The 16,976-nt window shown below is 42.2% G+C and overlaps 2 protein-coding genes across 2 annotated transcripts; both read left to right on the top strand.

Moving 5' to 3' along the window:
- Nucleotides 1–5,361: 5,361 nt before the first annotated feature.
- LOC106581495 (P2Y purinoceptor 12) lies at nucleotides 5,362–7,643 on the top strand. The gene is made up of 3 exons (XM_014163573.3): nucleotides 5,362–5,593; nucleotides 5,942–6,206; nucleotides 6,331–7,643. Exons 1-3 carry the CDS (start codon nucleotides 5,403–5,405, stop codon nucleotides 7,165–7,167), a joined length of 1,293 nt encoding a protein of 430 aa, XP_014019048.1. The 5' UTR covers nucleotides 5,362–5,402; the 3' UTR covers nucleotides 7,168–7,643.
- Nucleotides 7,644–7,991: 348 nt separating this feature from the next.
- On the top strand, nucleotides 7,992–16,676 carry LOC106581496 (P2Y purinoceptor 13-like). The gene is made up of 2 exons (XM_014163574.3): nucleotides 7,992–8,565; nucleotides 12,453–16,676. The coding sequence occupies exons 1-2, from the start codon at nucleotides 8,544–8,546 to the stop codon at nucleotides 13,499–13,501; spliced, it is 1,071 nt and encodes a 356-aa protein (XP_014019049.1). The 5' UTR covers nucleotides 7,992–8,543; the 3' UTR covers nucleotides 13,502–16,676.
- Nucleotides 16,677–16,976: the final 300 nt, after the last annotated feature.

Genomic DNA, 16,976 nt, shown 5'->3' on the forward strand with positions numbered 1-16,976 from the left:
TGGTGTCAGTGTCACGTTCTGACCAGTAAAGGGGTTATTTGTTATTGTAGTTTGGTCAGGACGTGGCAGGGGGGTATTTGTTTTATGTGGTTCAGGGTGTGTTAGAGTGTGTGTTTATGTAGAGGGGTGTTTGATTTATGTATTCCGGGGTTTTGGCCTATGTTCTATGTTATTGTATTTCTATGTTCCGTCTAGTCATTCTATTTCTATGTTTAGGTAATTGGGATTGGGGCCTTCAATTGGAGGCAGCTGTTTATCGTTGCCTCTGATTGAAGGTCCTATAATTAGGAGTGTGTTTGTTATCGAAATTGTGGGAGGTTGTTTGTGCATTACTGTGTGGTTCCTGGGTTGTATTTTTAGTGCGCCGTTTATTAAAAGTTAAAAATGAGCACTCAACCTGCTGCGCCTTGGTCCACTTCCTCTGATGACTGTTACAGTCAGGTTAGTTTATACCATGTTGCTGTCAGGTTAGTTTATACCATGTTGCTGTCAGATTAGTTTATACCATGTTGCTGTCAGGTTAGTTTATACCCTGCTGCTGTCAGGTTAGTTTATACCCTGCTGCTGTCAGGTTAGTTTATACCCTGCTGCTGTCAGGTTAGTTTATACCCTGCTGCTGTCAGGTTAGTTTATACCATGTTGCTGTCAGGTTAGTTTATACCATGCTGCTGTCAGGTTAGTTTATACCATGTTGCTGTCAGGTTAGTTTATACCATGTTGCTGTCAGGTTAGTTTATACCATGCTGCTGTCAGGTTAGTTTATACCATGTTGCTGTCAGGTTAGTTTATACCATGCTGCTGTCAGGTTAGTTTATACCCTGCTGCTGTCAGGTTAGTTTATACCCTGCTGCTGTCAGGTTAGTTTATACCATGTTGCTGTCAGGTTAGTTTATACCCTGCTGCTGTCAGGTTAGTTTATACCCTGCTGCTGTCAGGTTAGTTTATACCCTGATTGTCACAACTTCCACCGAAGGTGGTTCCTCTCCCTGTTTTTTTTCCCTCCTTCCGTGAGTAACTGCTTTCTCTGTCAAGGGTGTTTATTTTAGTATTGTACCTGTATGTTTGTGGACTTGCCTATTAAATAACGCATCTCGGACAGCTCTGCTCTCCTGCACTTGACTCCTTCACCTACCTCTAAACACAAGCTCGTCACACTGATGGTGTCAGGTTAAGTTGATGCCCTGATGGTGTCAGGTTAAGTTGATGCCCTGATGGTGTCAGGTTAAGTTGATGCCCTGATGGTGTCAGGTTAAGTTGATGCCCTGATGGTGTCAGGTTAAGTTGATGCCCTGATGGTGTCAGGGGCCCAGGTTAGTTAGTGGCCCTCAACTCCCTTACCAAAACACCCGCAACATGGTGTAGGCCTGAAATTGTTTTTCCAGTGCCTTTTTTAAAGCTTCTGTTTTGCAAGTGTTGGAGCCATGTGGAAAAGCTATACCTGATCTGACTGAACAGGCTGCCAACATCAGTAGCTGTAGTAACCTTACACTTTCAAAACAGAGCAGCCTGCACGTTCAGGGTGTGTGTTCAGGAGCTAGCCTGACAGACTGCCATTCTAAACATATATATATATATATATATATATATATATATATACACTAACAAACATAGAGAATTCCCAAAAGGTCACTGAACCCTAAATAAAAGATCTCCTAATTCTTCAATACCCCTTCATCTCTCGAACAGATATGGTCCAACCCCTGTAGGGGTTAAGGTTCAAAGTTCATCTACTGTTTTTTCCACCCCCAGGATCCTCCATGCCCACGGTCCATGTCTCTGTCATTGCTCATTCTATTACATCTCCTGATGTTAGGTCTCTCTCCTACACTCCTCCCTCAGGCCCAGAGAGAACACTTTGACATTATGATGACATCACATCAGGAAGAGACCGGAGAAAACCAGACAGGCAGTCATTCCAGAGATGATGGATATACTGACAAGATACTGTCTCTCCGCCATAACAATGGGGAACAGTCGTTGTCCACAAAGTGGCACGGCGGGCTGTCTAGCTCCCGCCTATACTTTCTTTGGATTGGTGAATAAATGTCATTATTGTAATCCTTTTTGCAATATTCGATGAGGGTTGTTAATGTCAACCGCCTGTATTCAATGGAGAGAGATGCTATGCTATTAGCCTCATGTCATGAATATGCATAACCATCTCCAGACAACTCCGATATAAAGTGTTTTTCCTCAAAGTTGGCGGGATGTCACGTGTCCTACTATTATCAGTACAATCGTAACAACTTAAGCATTACGAAACGTCCATTTGATCAAATAAACCTCACGTGCGCAAAATATGCCATTCATGTTTTTGTTGACCATTTTCGAAACTCTCATTGACCTCCATACAAAAACTCACTTGGTGGACGAAACAATGAAAAAACACGCCACCTGCCGGAGGAGGACAGATTTTCCGCCGAGTTGGACACTTCCTCTCTGTCTCCGGTCAATCCCTCGCTTTCATCATCCATCCCCACCCCTCTCTGTTTATTACTTCATCCATGCCTTGGAATGATTATGAGCCTTAAGCTGGGCTGCTAAAGCAATTAGAGAGCTGAAGTGGAGTCATGGGGATTGGAGGAGGGGCAGATTAAGCGAGTGAGGAGTGCTCCTACAGCGGATATTGGGGAAAGGAGAGGGGTGGAGGTTGTGAGGGTTTAACGTGAAAAAAAAAACAGGGTTGGTGTTGAATTCCTTTATTTCGTCCTGTCCCGCCAGGCTGTGTGTGTGTGTGTGTGTGTGTGTGTGTGTGTGTGTGTGTGTGTGTGTGTGTGTGTGTGTGTGTGTGTGTGTGTGTGTGTGTGTGTGTGTGTGTGTGTGTGTGTGTCCTAAAGGGGCAGGGGTCAACTAGCATGCAGACACAAACCGGGTATTATCCTCAGCTGAGAGAATACTCTCACATCCTCTCTCTGATCAGAGGAGAACACTCTCACTTCCCCTCTGCTTCTCTCTCTCTTCTCTCTTCTTTCTCCTGAAAGGCATCAGTAAGAACTGATCACCACACCTGATACCTATACATCACTGGGACATTCATGGGAAGCAGAAAAGACAGCAAATATTCATAAACACCCACACAAACTCACATACACACACAAATTCACATACACACACCACACACCAAAATGTTGTTCTCACGCACCACGTGTTTATGGTGTAAATAGCATGTCCCCACCTACATTTAGTTCAGTTCTTGGATGAAGAAATTATATTTATTGATCACTGAGCAGTGTCATTCATCTATAATCTACAGTATCAGATTGCTACCTATAATTATTTTATGCCAATTTCATTGTTTTACCAGCAACGCTGTGTTCTATTATATACACTACGTGGCCAAAAGTATGTGGACACCTGCTCGCCAAACATCTCATTCCAGAATCATGGGCATTAATATGGAGTTGGTCCCCACTTTGCTGTTATAACATCATCCACTCTTCTGGAAAAGCTTTCCAATAGATGTTGGAACATTGTTGCAGGGACCACACAGAAATGGTTTGTCGAGATTGGTGTGGAAGAACTTGACTGGCCTGCACCAATTTGATTTGATCTAATTCTCTCTCTCACCTGTTGCACCCTACGCAATTGCTGTTATTATTATTTCACCCTGCTGGTCGTCTATGAATGTTTGAACATCTTAAAAGAACTTTCTGGCCTTAATGGCCTTGTGCCCTTATAATCTCCACCCGGCACAGACAGAAGAGGACTGGCCACCCCTCAGAACCTGGTTCCTCTCTAGGTTTCTTCCTACGTTCCTGCCTTTCTAGGGAGTTTTTCCTAGCCACTGTTCTTCTGCATTGCTTGGCGTGTTTTTTTATGCTGGGTTTTTATACAGGGAGACGTTTTATGTCAACATTCCCAGGTCATAAGATCATCACAGTAGAGGGTGTATTATTTTCATGGTCTGGGCCAATCTGTGATGTCATTCAGCCCCCGTGAAGAGAACATACAGATTGTGAGGACAGTGGGACAGTGATGTCACAAAGCCCCTCTTAAGAGTCCTTGAAGTGTCCTGAAAGGAAACCAGTCTGTCTCATTAAAGCATCAGGTTTCCATGTGTTTTTTATTCTGAGACTGTTGGTCCAGAACGGTGCTGTTATATGCTTCAAATGGAAATGACATGTTGAATAAACAAAACCCCAAAATGTGAAATATGATAACCAAAACTACCCATTGTATTCGGCATACTAAAACACACACACACCTGCATATGCTCAGCATGAAAACACAAATATGGTGACCTACAGTAGGCTACACGCTGTATACTGTGCTATCACAGCATTGTCCATGACTAAACAGATATATTGTACTAGTCCATGAGGAGGAGATGCACTGCAGTACTTAATGCAGCTGGTGGCCACACCAGATACTGACTGTTACTTTTGATTTTGACCCCCCCCCCCCCCCCCCCCTCCCCTTTGTTCAGGGACACATTATTCCATTTCTGTTAATCACATGTCTGTGGAACTTGTTCAGTTTATGTCTCAGTTGTTGAATCTTGTTATGGTCACACAAATATTTACACATGTTCAGTTTGCTGAAAATAAACACAGTTGACAGTGAGAGGATGTTTCTTTTTTTGCTGAGTTTACTAGCACAGTATTGTCCATGACTAAACAAATATACTGTACTATCACAGCATTGTCCATGACATATGGGATTGGGCTCTGGTCAAATGTAGTGCACTATACACTGAATATACAAAACATTAAGAACACCTGCTCTTTTCATGACACAGACTGACCAGGTGAATCTAGGTGAAAGCTATGATCTCTTATTGATGTCACTTGTTAAATCCACTTCAATCAGCGTAGATGAAGGGGAGGAGATCGGTTAAAGAAGGATTTTTAAACCTTGAGACAATTGAGACATGGATTGTATATGTGTGCCATCCAGAGGGTGAATGGGCAAGACAAAATATTTAAGTGCCTTTGAACGGGGTATGGTAGTAGGTGCCAGGCACACAGGTTTGTGTCAAGAACTGCAACGCTGCTGGGTTGTTCACGCTCAACAGTTTCCTGTGTGTCGACACAAGAATGGTCCGCCACCCAATGGACATCAAGCTAACTTGACACTGTGGGAAGCATTGGAGTCAACTTCTGCCAGCATCGCTGTGGAACGCTTTTGACACCTTGTAGAGTCCATGCCCCGACGAATTGACGCTGTTCTGAGGGCAAAAACAGGGGGGGTGCAACTCGACAAGTGTTCTTAATATTTTGTCCACTCAGTGTACCGCGTACTAACACACACACATCAGCTGATGGCCAGATTGTGCAACAGGATAACATTCATGAGAGGGTGTTGTGGACTGCAGGAACCTGGGGGGGACCAGACTGTCTTTCCTCTGAATGGCATGACCGGAAACAAAAGCAGAAGAGAGAGAGAGAGAGAGAGGAGAGAACATGTCCACACATTTTGTTAAAGAGAGAGAGAAGGGTATTTTCATGCATTTCTCTGTCTTGAAGAGCCCAAACCCCTGCATTCCAAGTAGAGTATCTAACGAATCCAACCCACGCCGAGAGAGAAGAAGTCACGGTCCTCCAGGATCCTCTCTCAGGACCAGTCAGTCTCAATCTTCCCCTGGCATACTCAGGTGGGTTCACGTAGACACATCAGACAGGCTTACACCCAAAACAAAATGGAAAAAGATATTACAACTCGTGTAATTTAGATAGTTAAACATTTTAAGCTTTGTTAATTGTAAAAAAACTTCCTGGCTGTACGTGGTTACAAAGTTCATCTGCAGTGCATTTTGTGAGTGTATTCATCATAATTTTTAAATTCAATTTAATAATGTATTCTGAATATAAAAACAAATTGTTTTGTATGGGAGGGCAGCTATATTATCTCTAAGTCAGTCGTCATTACAGTAAGTAATGGATGAAATGAAGAAGTATACAGTACTGTACAACTTTCACCTCTTTTATTTTGCTTCATACAGCACAGCCCTAGATATGGACAGCACAACAGGATTCGCCATGACCCCTGTCAATCACAACCACACCAACAGCAGCTGTTCCCGTGACAATGTGCTGAAGACTGTGGTGTTTCCTGTTCTCTACTCCCTCCTCTTCCTGTTGGGCCTGTCCCTCAACGGCCTGGCAGTGTGGGTGTTCTTCAGCATACCTAGCCGCTCCCACTTCATCATCTACCTCAAGAACATTGTGGTGGCCGACGTCCTCATGACCCTCACCTTCCCCTTCAAGGTGTAGTTACAATTATAATAATCATATTATTAATAAAAGTTATAATATTAATAACTATGAAAAAAGTATGAATAAACAGCAATTAAATCACTGACTGTGCTAAATGAATGTGTTTGTCCTGTAGGTGCTGTCTGACTCCAACATGGCGTCCGTGGGTCTGCGTGTCTTTGTCTGTCGTGTCTCCTCTGTGCTCTTCTATCTCACCATGTACATCAGCATCCTCTTCTTCGGCCTCATCAGCATCGACCGCTGCAGGAAGACCCTCCAGCCCTTCAAGGGGACCAACGCGGCCCGTCTGTCACACAGGAAACTGCTCTCTGGGGTTATCTGGTGCTCCCTGCTGGCCCTCTCCCTGCCCAACATGGTCCTGACCAGCCGCAGCCCCTCCTCGGTCTACTTCAAGTGCAGTGATCTGAAGACGGCGGCTGGTATGCATTGGCATGAGCTGGTCAACCATGTGTGCCAGGTAATCTTCTGGGGCAACCTGGTGACGGTGATAGTGTGTTATGCCCTCATCACCAAAGAGCTGTACAGTTCCTACGCCCGCGCCAACGCTTACCGTGCTGGTGGAGCCAGCAGAGCTGGTACTGGTAACGGGCAGCGCCAGCCCCGGAGAAAGACTGTGAGTTCAAACGTCTTCCTGGTGCTGGCCGTGTTCTTTGTGTGCTTCGTGCCGTTCCACTTCTCCCGCGTGCCGTACACCATGAGCCAGACCCGGGGACGCATGTTTGACTGCAACCTCAAGCTGTTCTTCTTCCAGTTAAAGGAGAGTACACTCTGGCTGTCCTCCCTCAACTCCCTCCTGGACCCTCTCATCTATTTCTTCCTCTGTAAGTCCTTCAGGACCACCTTGTTCAAGACGCTCCATCTCCCACCTGGGACCTGTAGCTGGCTCACTGGGGTAGGGCCGGACCACAACACAGGCAGTACCCCTCTGGGAGACTCCTCTGCTTGTCAGTAGCGAACTAAAGCTCTCTTCTGGAGGACTTCCATGTATTGTGGTCTGATGAATGTTTCACAGAGGATCATACTGCCCTCTACTGGAAGGCTGACGGGAACTGAACTGTGTGTTAGTTGTAGCTCTGTCTGGGCAATGGAAAGAGTAGAGTAGGAAACGCTGCACAGACCAGTGATAATTACAATAATATGCAAACCAGTCTGTAACACCAGTCTGTAACACCAGTCTGTAACACCAGTCTGTAACAGTTTGTAAAATGTCATAACCCCCTCTAAACGTCACCATAACCTCATGCCAAAGGAAATCACCTAAAGAAGTCACCTAGTCTCTCTCATAACAGCTTAGTTCCCCATACTGGCATTCTGCTTTGACCTCATTCTTTTTTAGGCTTTAGGAACATGTGTAACCATGGCACAGCACGAATGCCTATATAATGTACAGCAAAACGTTCTATACTACATAAACTTGTGAAATCTAAATATGTTTTCTCTCCCATTCGTTGATCCATGTCTTTAACCATTCTTCAACAAAACAATATGATACTGATTTCTCTGATGCATTGAAAGCCAGATGTTCTGTATGTTTAGACAGGCAGTATGCAACCTATTAACAGTTGGCCTAAGGGCAGGTGGTAGCCTGCAACCTACTGTACAGTGACCACAGAGGAACCTAGAAAAAACAAGCTGTGAGTGGCCGGAGGCTTTCCGGAGAAGTAGCAAGATGGGAAACAACACCAGTAAAAACCACACTGCTAAAGACAGCTGAAAGTGAATGTAAAAACAATAGTTCATGTGAAAGAAAGGGTGTGTGTGCATAGTGTAGGAGCATGAGAGAGAGAAACACGTCTGATCTTTTAAATAATAATTAGTTCCAGGATTGAAAAAAAACACCAACCTCCCTGTGAAAATATGTCAAACATATGTAACCTCCCTGACCTGCCGAATCCAGGTCACTGGTGGGAGAAATACTATCTGCATGTGCAGATGCTAGCAGCAGTTCACCATTCATGACAACAACAATTGTCCCATCATATGGCTCAGTTGGTAGAACATGGCTCTTGCAACGCCAGAATTGTGGGTTTGATTCCTGGGCCACCCATACATAAAATATATGCATGCATGACTGTTAGTCACTTTGGTTAAAAGCATCTGCTAAGTTGCATGATATTGTTATATTATAAGAAGTTTGGGCAGCTTTTTTTCTGTTGTGGTCAAAAGCCAAAGATATTCATAACTAACCCTGTGCTTTAGCTCTTATCTTACCACTTCCCCATCTTCAGGAAGTGTATTAGGTGACGTAGCAAACGCAGTCCCAATACATCGCAGTAACATATCTCACACGTAAGCATAGACATCTTAGTGACTTTCCTCCATGACAAGATGGTTCTTCACAACTTCACCGGTGAGTTTCCTTACTTTATTTATTTATAATAACACATCATGGACATTTTGTTTCTTATTAAACAATATTGTATGTAAATATCCCAAATCTGACAAAAGGATGCCTTTGACACAGAAAGAATAAGCTTTGAGAAATGTTTCCTGTGAACTTTATGAATCACAATCATTTCACTTTTATGCTTTCAATTGTATTTTGCAATAACAATAAACTATTAATTCACACAATGAAAATGAACCACATCGCGGTGTCAAATTTATGTTTTAATTTCAAAAACATTAAAGGGGCAATCTGTGTTTGGTATATACATTTTTTGACTTTTGAATGAATACTTTTGAATGAATACTTGTTAAGCACATTTTTACTCCTGAACTTATTTAGGTTTGCTATAACAAAGGGGTTGAATATTCTTTGACTCAAGACATTTCAGCTTTTCATTTTTAAATTATTTTATCAGTGGAGATCAAGTTTATAAATTGCCTGGCTGGGCAGATGGATTGCTCAATGGATTGCGCAGTGAGATGGAACAGATTAAATAGGCATTTCGACATCACAGATTTAGGCGGTGGTAACTTGTGGAATGCGGTTTTAACCAATCAGCATCCAGGATTAGACCCACCCGTTGTATAACCTCCAATATTCTATATTGACAACTTGTTATGCTATTTTGAGTGCTATGCCATTTGGTTTGAAGTGGCTTAGAAAATGTAGCCCCTACCACTCCCATTGTTTCACTAGCAGAGATGCTGTCGGTGGGGTAAGTAAATAAAGAAAACAAAGCCATATTTTGGTCAACGACTCTCAAGATCACTTTTTGTAGTGAATTGAATGGCTTTTTCTTAATACAATTAAGTATATTTCAAAATGTTGTGTACTGCCTCTAAAACATTTTACTGCAGATTCTTGGTAGTCTTAAACAAATCTACTTTGAAACAAAAGTCTACACTTCACACACATGGTTATGGGCTAAAGAAAGGAAGACACCTGTACCATGTCAGATATAGAGTTGAAATGTATTACATTTTGAGTTTGCACAGAAGACTGAAATATAACAAAACAGTTTTTTGACATAGAAACACGAGAATTTCGTCTTCTTAAATTTTTTATAATCTTGATTAATTATGAAAAATATGAATAACATTCCACTCATGAGGCCAAAGAGGGTGCTTTTGGTCATTGACAGCAGGAAAGGGCTACATTGCAGTCATTTTTAACACATAAATATGACAAAATTCTGTTCGAAACTCAAAACTGTTCAAAACTACATTTAATTTGATAGAATATGCAAATGAATCCATAAGTGTCTATTGATGCACCTGTGCGTCAATCTAAGTAACGTAAAAAACGTAAAAAAAAACTAGGATAGTTACTGTTTGTACTGTAAATGTTTGCAACAGAACTATAATAAACACAGCTACAAACTGTAATAGAGACGAGATGTGAGTTTCCATGGGAAACTAAGATAGTTACTGTCTGTACTGTAAAATAGTGTAACAGAAAACTATTGCCACCCAGCAACTGTGTGAAAAAACACCAGTGTAATATCACTATGGTTAGTCTAGCATAAACCCAATACTGGAGAATGAAGCCAACGGTGTAATATTACTGCGTCTATAGTTCGGGTTACTGTGTCTATAGTATGTGTCTATAGTACTGTGTCTATAGTTCGGGTTGGCAGGATTTAAGGGAAAGTGCGTTTATACTGTAACTGTGCTTAGTCCTGCAACGATCATCTCTCGCTAAGCTAGCTACTTTGCATAGCTCGTTCACCGTGGAACACAAATGTCTGGGCAAGACACGCCCTGTGAGAGATGAAAACGTGGTGCACCTCCCAACACCTGGCTTACTCTTAGGGGAGAACTGCAAGTCTGGCTGAGTGGAACATACACAGTCTTCCAATCTCGCGGGTTAGGCATGGTCCCCGAACCCGAAAGCTAGAACCGTGAGGGTTCTGGTGGACAAAACCCGCAGCGCCGCAATACTGGTAGACCAAACTGAGTATCGCCCAGGTTGGTACACTGTCACAACTAAGACAAACCCTCAGCGCTGCAATACTGGTAGACCAAACTGAGTATCGCCCAGGTTCGAACACTGTCACAACTAAGACAAACCCTCAGCGCTGCAATACTGGTAGACCAAAATGAGTATCGCCCAGGTTGGTACACTGTCACAAGCAATAAAAACAAGGAAAGAACCCAAAGGAGATGGCACAAGCCAAAACCGAATGGAGGGACAGCAGAGCACCCTGATGGAGAGGCTGACTGCTCCAAGCTATTGAATAGCAGCCGGTACACTTCTGAAAGAGACTTCTGATAGAGAGGCTAACTAGCTAGCTGCTCCAAGCTATTGAATAGCAGCCGGTACACTTCTGAAAGAGACTTCTGATAGAGAGGCTAACTAGCTAGCTGCTCCAAGCTATTGAATAGCAGCCGGTACACTTCTGATAGAAACTTCTGATAGAGAGGCTAACTAGCTAGCTGCTCCAAGCTATTGAATAGCAGCCGGTACACTTCTGAAAGAAACTTCTGATAGAGAGGCTAACTAGCTAACTGCTCCAAGCTATTGAATAGCAGCCGGTACACTTCTGCTCTTATACACTCTAACTTAGAGCTCTTACCAAGCAAATCCTCTCTGGAATGAGCTGAGAAAAGGAAGAGGTGGATGTAGTATGTCGGCTACTACAGTATTTAAGGGGGTCAGCCGCAGTCTCACGGGACTAATCTGAAATCCTTCCTCAGAATATATCCTGCTGCGCAGAGGGATACCCATATTGGAGTGATCAGATCTAGTGCTATATGACAGTTTTTTTTTTGCATGGGCTGCGTCTCAAACCACCGCATCCATCTATGTCGGCCTTCTGCATCTGCAGTAGAAGGTGGCCGAGCTACATCTTTGTTTTTCAGACCATCCAAAAAATTGTTCTTCTCGTGAAAACGTCTGTAGCGTCCGAACACACGAACACAATGGTGTTCTCCGTTTTGCTCTATGATCCCCACAAGCTCCATGGGACTCGTCTGAAGTCCATAATGCTGATATGCCAACTTCTGTCTGTAGTGTCCAAACCTTTTGGGCTACAAACCACTCTGTAGAAAGGGGAGACTCTCTTGAACACGATGATATTCTCGTTTTTGCTCTATATCCCCCACAAGTGTCACGGGACTCATCTGAAGGTAACCCATACAAATGAATGGAAGTATGGAGATGTTTCTTATACCTCCAAAATATAGGACAGCGACTTCAAAACCTTATTTCTTATGATACATTTGTTTACTGTCTTTTTTGCGATTTCTGAATGTGTAATTCAATGCGTGGGCTATAATAATAAAGGCCAAATATTTTATCAAATAATTTTTCGAAATATTTTTTTATACCTAAAGGCATCCTAAAATTCCAAAACAAATGGCTAAATGATCCATGGTATGACCATCTTAAAACAATTCCATATGTTAGCTTAGTAACATATGGAATTGAGGTTAACAGTCATTTTGGTCAATTTTTATTTCAGATAACATTAATTGCATGTGTAAATATGTTTTGATAAGAAATCAGTTTATATTTTTGCTATGATTGTTGCTTTTCCAATAGTTTCTTCTTGGGGTCAAAATGGTAGGTTGAGGGTTAAATGATTGATATATAGATATTATCCATTGAACATGCTAACTAGGACTAGGTTTAACCTGTCTCTGGGAAACCAGCCGGTAGTGGTTTTCTGATGGGGTACGACACTAAGCACATGATCCATTTATATTTTTAAAATGTATTCTTCAAGAAGCAATAGCTACATATAATTTATTCATAATTCCTAAAATGGATGTACCAATGCAGATTTCCCCTTTAATCTAGAAATGAATTATTATTTTAATCATTTTTCTCGCTAACCTCATTTGCAGATTCCTCAAAACTAGTAGCCACAATGGCATCACTTTCCCCTCTAATGGACTGTGGCTTTAATGAAGATACCATAAGTATGGCTATATCAAGTCTCTACTTCCTGTTGTTCATCCCGGCCCTCATCATCAATGGGGTAGCAGTCTGGGTCTGCATGCAACTTCGGTCAACGTCTACCTTCATGGTGTATCTGAAGAACCTTCTGGCGGCTGATCTTCTCATGACCCTGACCATCCCTGTCAAAGCAGCCAAAATCCTGCCCAGCGCTCCACTGACTCTGAAGGCCTTTGCCTGTCGCTACTCTGATGTTATTTTCTACCTCTGTATGTACATGAGCATCATTCTGTTGGGCCTCATCAGTCTGGACCGCTTCTTCAAGATCGTCAGGCCCTGTGGCAGGTTGTTGGGTCAGAACCTTGTCTTCGGTAAAGTGTTGTCAGCTTCCATCTGGGTGGTGCTGTTGGCCACTAATGTCATTCCAACCATGATCCTGACCAATCAGGATCCCACAAACAAGACTAAAGAATTCTGTATGGCAATGAAGAGCGATGCAGGACAAGGTCTTCACGGTGGCGTGGTCAAATTAAACAACGCAATCTTCTGGGTGGTGTGTGTTCTTATTTTTGTCTGCTACATATGCATAGCAAGGAAGGTTTTTCAATCATACAGGAAATCAGGAAGCAGCAATGATGAAGGGAGGCATAAGACCAAAGTTCGTGTGTTTTTGGTTCTGGTGGTTTTTCTGGTGTGTTTCGGCCCCTACCACTCCATACGGATCTTCTACACCTCGCTTCAGGATACCTCAACAACCAGCTGCACTAACGTTACCTTACGGATCTGTAAGGAGATCACCTTGTGGATGTCAGCCATGAACGTCTGTCTGGACCCTCTCATCTACTTCTTCCTGTGTAAGTCCTTCAGGATCAACCTGTTCAAGATGCTCTGTCTCTCACCTGGGACCAGTAGCTGGCTCACTGGGAGAGGACCCAACACAATAGAGGATCAGACCCCAACACAGGAGGGAGACTCCTGTGCCTGTACAGAAAATTAAAACTCTTTGGAATGATCTACTTTATGTTGTGAGAAGTTCTGTTTGACAGAGTATAATACTGCCCCCTGGTGTAGGGTTAACTATCCAACTAGTTATACTAGAAATGAATCCAGCAGGTGTAATGTACTATCCAACTAGTTATACTAGAAATGAATCCACCAGGTGTAATGTACTATCCAACTAGTTATACTAGAAATGAATCCACCAGATGTAATGTACTATCCAACTAGTTATACTAGAAATGAATCCACCAGATGTAATGTACTATCCAACTAGTTATACTAGAAATGAATCCACCAGATGTAATGTACTATCCAACTAGTTATACTAGAAATGAATCCACTAGGTGTAATGTACTATCCAACTAGTTATACTAGAAATGAATCCACCAGGTGTAATGTACTATCCAACTAGTTATACTAGAAATGAATCCACCAGGTGTAATGTACTATCCAACTAGTTATACTAGAAATGAATCCACCAGGTGTAATGTACTATCCAACTAGTTATACTAGAAATGAATCCACCAGGTGTAATGTACTATCCAACTAGTTATACTAGAAATGAATCCACCAGGTGTAATGTACTATCCAACTAGTTATACTAGAAATGAATCCACCAGGTGTAATGTACTATCCAACTAGTTATACTAGAAATGAATCCACCAGGTGTAATGTACTATCCAACTAGTTATACTAGAAATGAATCCACCAGGTGTAATGTACTATCCAACTAGTTATACTAGAAATGAATCCACCAGGTGTAATGTACTATCCAACTAGTTATACTAGAAATGAATCCACCAAGTCTAATGTACTATCCTACTATTTACATTAGAAATGTTACGTTACAGCCTTATTCTAAAACAGAATAACTACATTTTTCCCTCATAAATCTACACACAATACACAATAATGGAGGGCTGTATAGGCCCCATTTAACATCCACATGCTTGTAGTGGAGCGAGATCCTTGGTGTCCACATCACCAACAAACTGTCATGGTCCAAACACACCAAGACAGTTGTGAATATGGCACGACAACACCTTTTCCCCTCAGGACACTGAAAAGATTTGGCATGGGTCCCCAGATCCTCAAAAAGTTATACAGCTGCACCATCGAGAGCATCCTGACCGGTTGCATCACCGCCTGGTATGGCAACTGCCTGGCATCTGACCGTAAGGCGCTACAGAGGGTAGTGCCTATGGCCCAGTACATCACTGGGGCCAAGCTTCCTGCCATCCAGGACCTATATAATAGGTGGTGTCAGAGGAAGGCCCAAGAAATTGTCAAAGACTCCAGTCGTCCAAGTCATAGACTGTTCTCTTTGTTACCCCACGGCAAGCAGTACCGGACTGTTAAGACTAGGACAAAAATGGTCCTTAACAGCTTGTACCCCCAAGCCATAACACTGCTGAACAAATAATCAAATATGGCCACCAGGACTATTTACATTGATACCGCCCATCCTCCATTTGTTTTTACACTGCGGCTACTCACTGCTTATTATCTATGCATAGTCACTTTACCCCTACCTACATGTAAAAATGATCTCAACAAACCTGTACCCCCGCACATTGACTCAATACCTGTAGCCCCTGTATATAGCCTCGTTATTGCTATTTTAATGTGTTACTTTTTATTTTATTTTATATTTTTTACTTTGGTTTATTTAGTAAACCATTTAGTTTCCTTAACTCTATTTATTGAACTGCATTGTTGGTTAAGGGCTTGTAAGTAAGCATTTCACGGCAAGGTCTACACCTGTTGTATTCGGCGCATGTTATAAATAAAAGTTTATTTGATTTGAGTTGATTTATTTGGAATGATAAAGCAAAAACAGGTTTTTAGAAATGTTTGCTAAAAACAGACATACCTTATTTACATAAGTATTCAGACCCTTTGCTATGATACTCTAAATTGAGCTCAGGTCCATCCTGTTTCCATTGATCATCCTTGAGATGGTTCTACAACTTGATTGGAGTCCACCTGTGGTAAATTCAATTGATTGAACATGATTTCGAAAGGCACACACCTGTCTATATAAGGTCCCACAGTTGACGGTGCATGTCAGAGCAAAAACCAAGCCATGAGGTCAAAGGAATTGTCCGTAGAGCTCCGAGGCAGGATTTTGTCGAGGCACAGATCTGGGAAAGGGTACCAAAACATTTCTGCAGCCTTGAAGGTCCCCAAGAACACAGTGGAAGAAGTTTGGAACCACCAAGACTCTTCCGAGCAGCAGGGACTGGAATACTAGTCAGGATAGAGGGAAAGATGAATGGAGCAAAGTACAGAGAGATCCTTGATGAAAAGAGAGTTCAGGACCACAGACTGGGGTGAAGGTTCACCTTTCAACAGGACAACAACCCACACATCCAAGACAATGCAGGAATGGCTTCGGGACAAGTCTCTGAATGTCCTCGAGTGGCCCAGTCAGATCCCCGACTTGAACCTGATCTAACATCTCTGGAGAAAGCTGAAAATAGCTGTGCAGAGACACTCCTCATCCAACCTGACAGAGCTTGAGAGGATCTGCAGAGAAGAAGGGGATAAACTCCCCAAATACAGGTGTGCCAAGCTTGTAGCATCATACCCAAGAAGACTCGAGGCTGTAATCGCTGTCACAGGTGCTTCAACAAAGTACTGAGTAAAGGGTCTGAATACTTAAATGTATATTTCATGTATTTTTTTTTAATCTGTTTTTGTTTTGTCACTATGGGGTATTGTGTTGATGAGGGGGGGGGGGGAACGATTTAATCCGCTTTAGAATAAGGTTGTAACATAACAAAATGTGGGAAAAGTATATTAGTATATTCAAAATGCATCCACGGGGTGTGATGTAGTACTGAAGTCCATACATTTACATTAAGAGAAGAGACAGAATAGATCATCTTGTTTTTATGAAGTTTGTAATGATGATGATTGCGGTGATGATTATGTTATTTATTTTTTTGCATATAGTACCAATGCATGCTGGGACAGTAGGCTGCAGGGACTGAATATGTGTGCATTAGGCTAACTATTAGCTCTCCGGTGTTTTCCATATTGTATTACCATGGTGTGTTGTTTATGTTTGTATGTTGAAATCACAAAATTAATTTCCATGTAAATGGACAAGTAAAGTATACTTCATATCATATACTATTTAAATGACATACTAATAAAGGAATAAAGTGGTCCTATTAGGTTTCAGATATATTTCTGGTTGTCTGGTTAATCGACAGTATGTCAAAACAAGACTATATTGTGTAAAATAATGTTGGGTAAATGATACACTGTATTAGAGAGTCACAATAGCATTATCACCTGTTCTCACTGTTGCTTTAGTATCACTCTATTTCCTTGAATTTCCCTGGATTTGCATCTGTCTGGACATGTAGAGCCTTCTTGGGTAATTCAAGGGAAATTCAAGGTGTGAGTCTCATGAATTGGACACTGGCGTTGTGGCAGAGTTCCACACCACAGTACTGTCCTGT

This window comes from Salmo salar, chromosome 20 (genome assembly GCF_965601325.2).
Source record: "Salmo salar chromosome 20, fSalSal1, whole genome shotgun sequence".
NCBI classification, from domain to species: domain Eukaryota; kingdom Metazoa; phylum Chordata; class Actinopteri; order Salmoniformes; family Salmonidae; genus Salmo; species Salmo salar.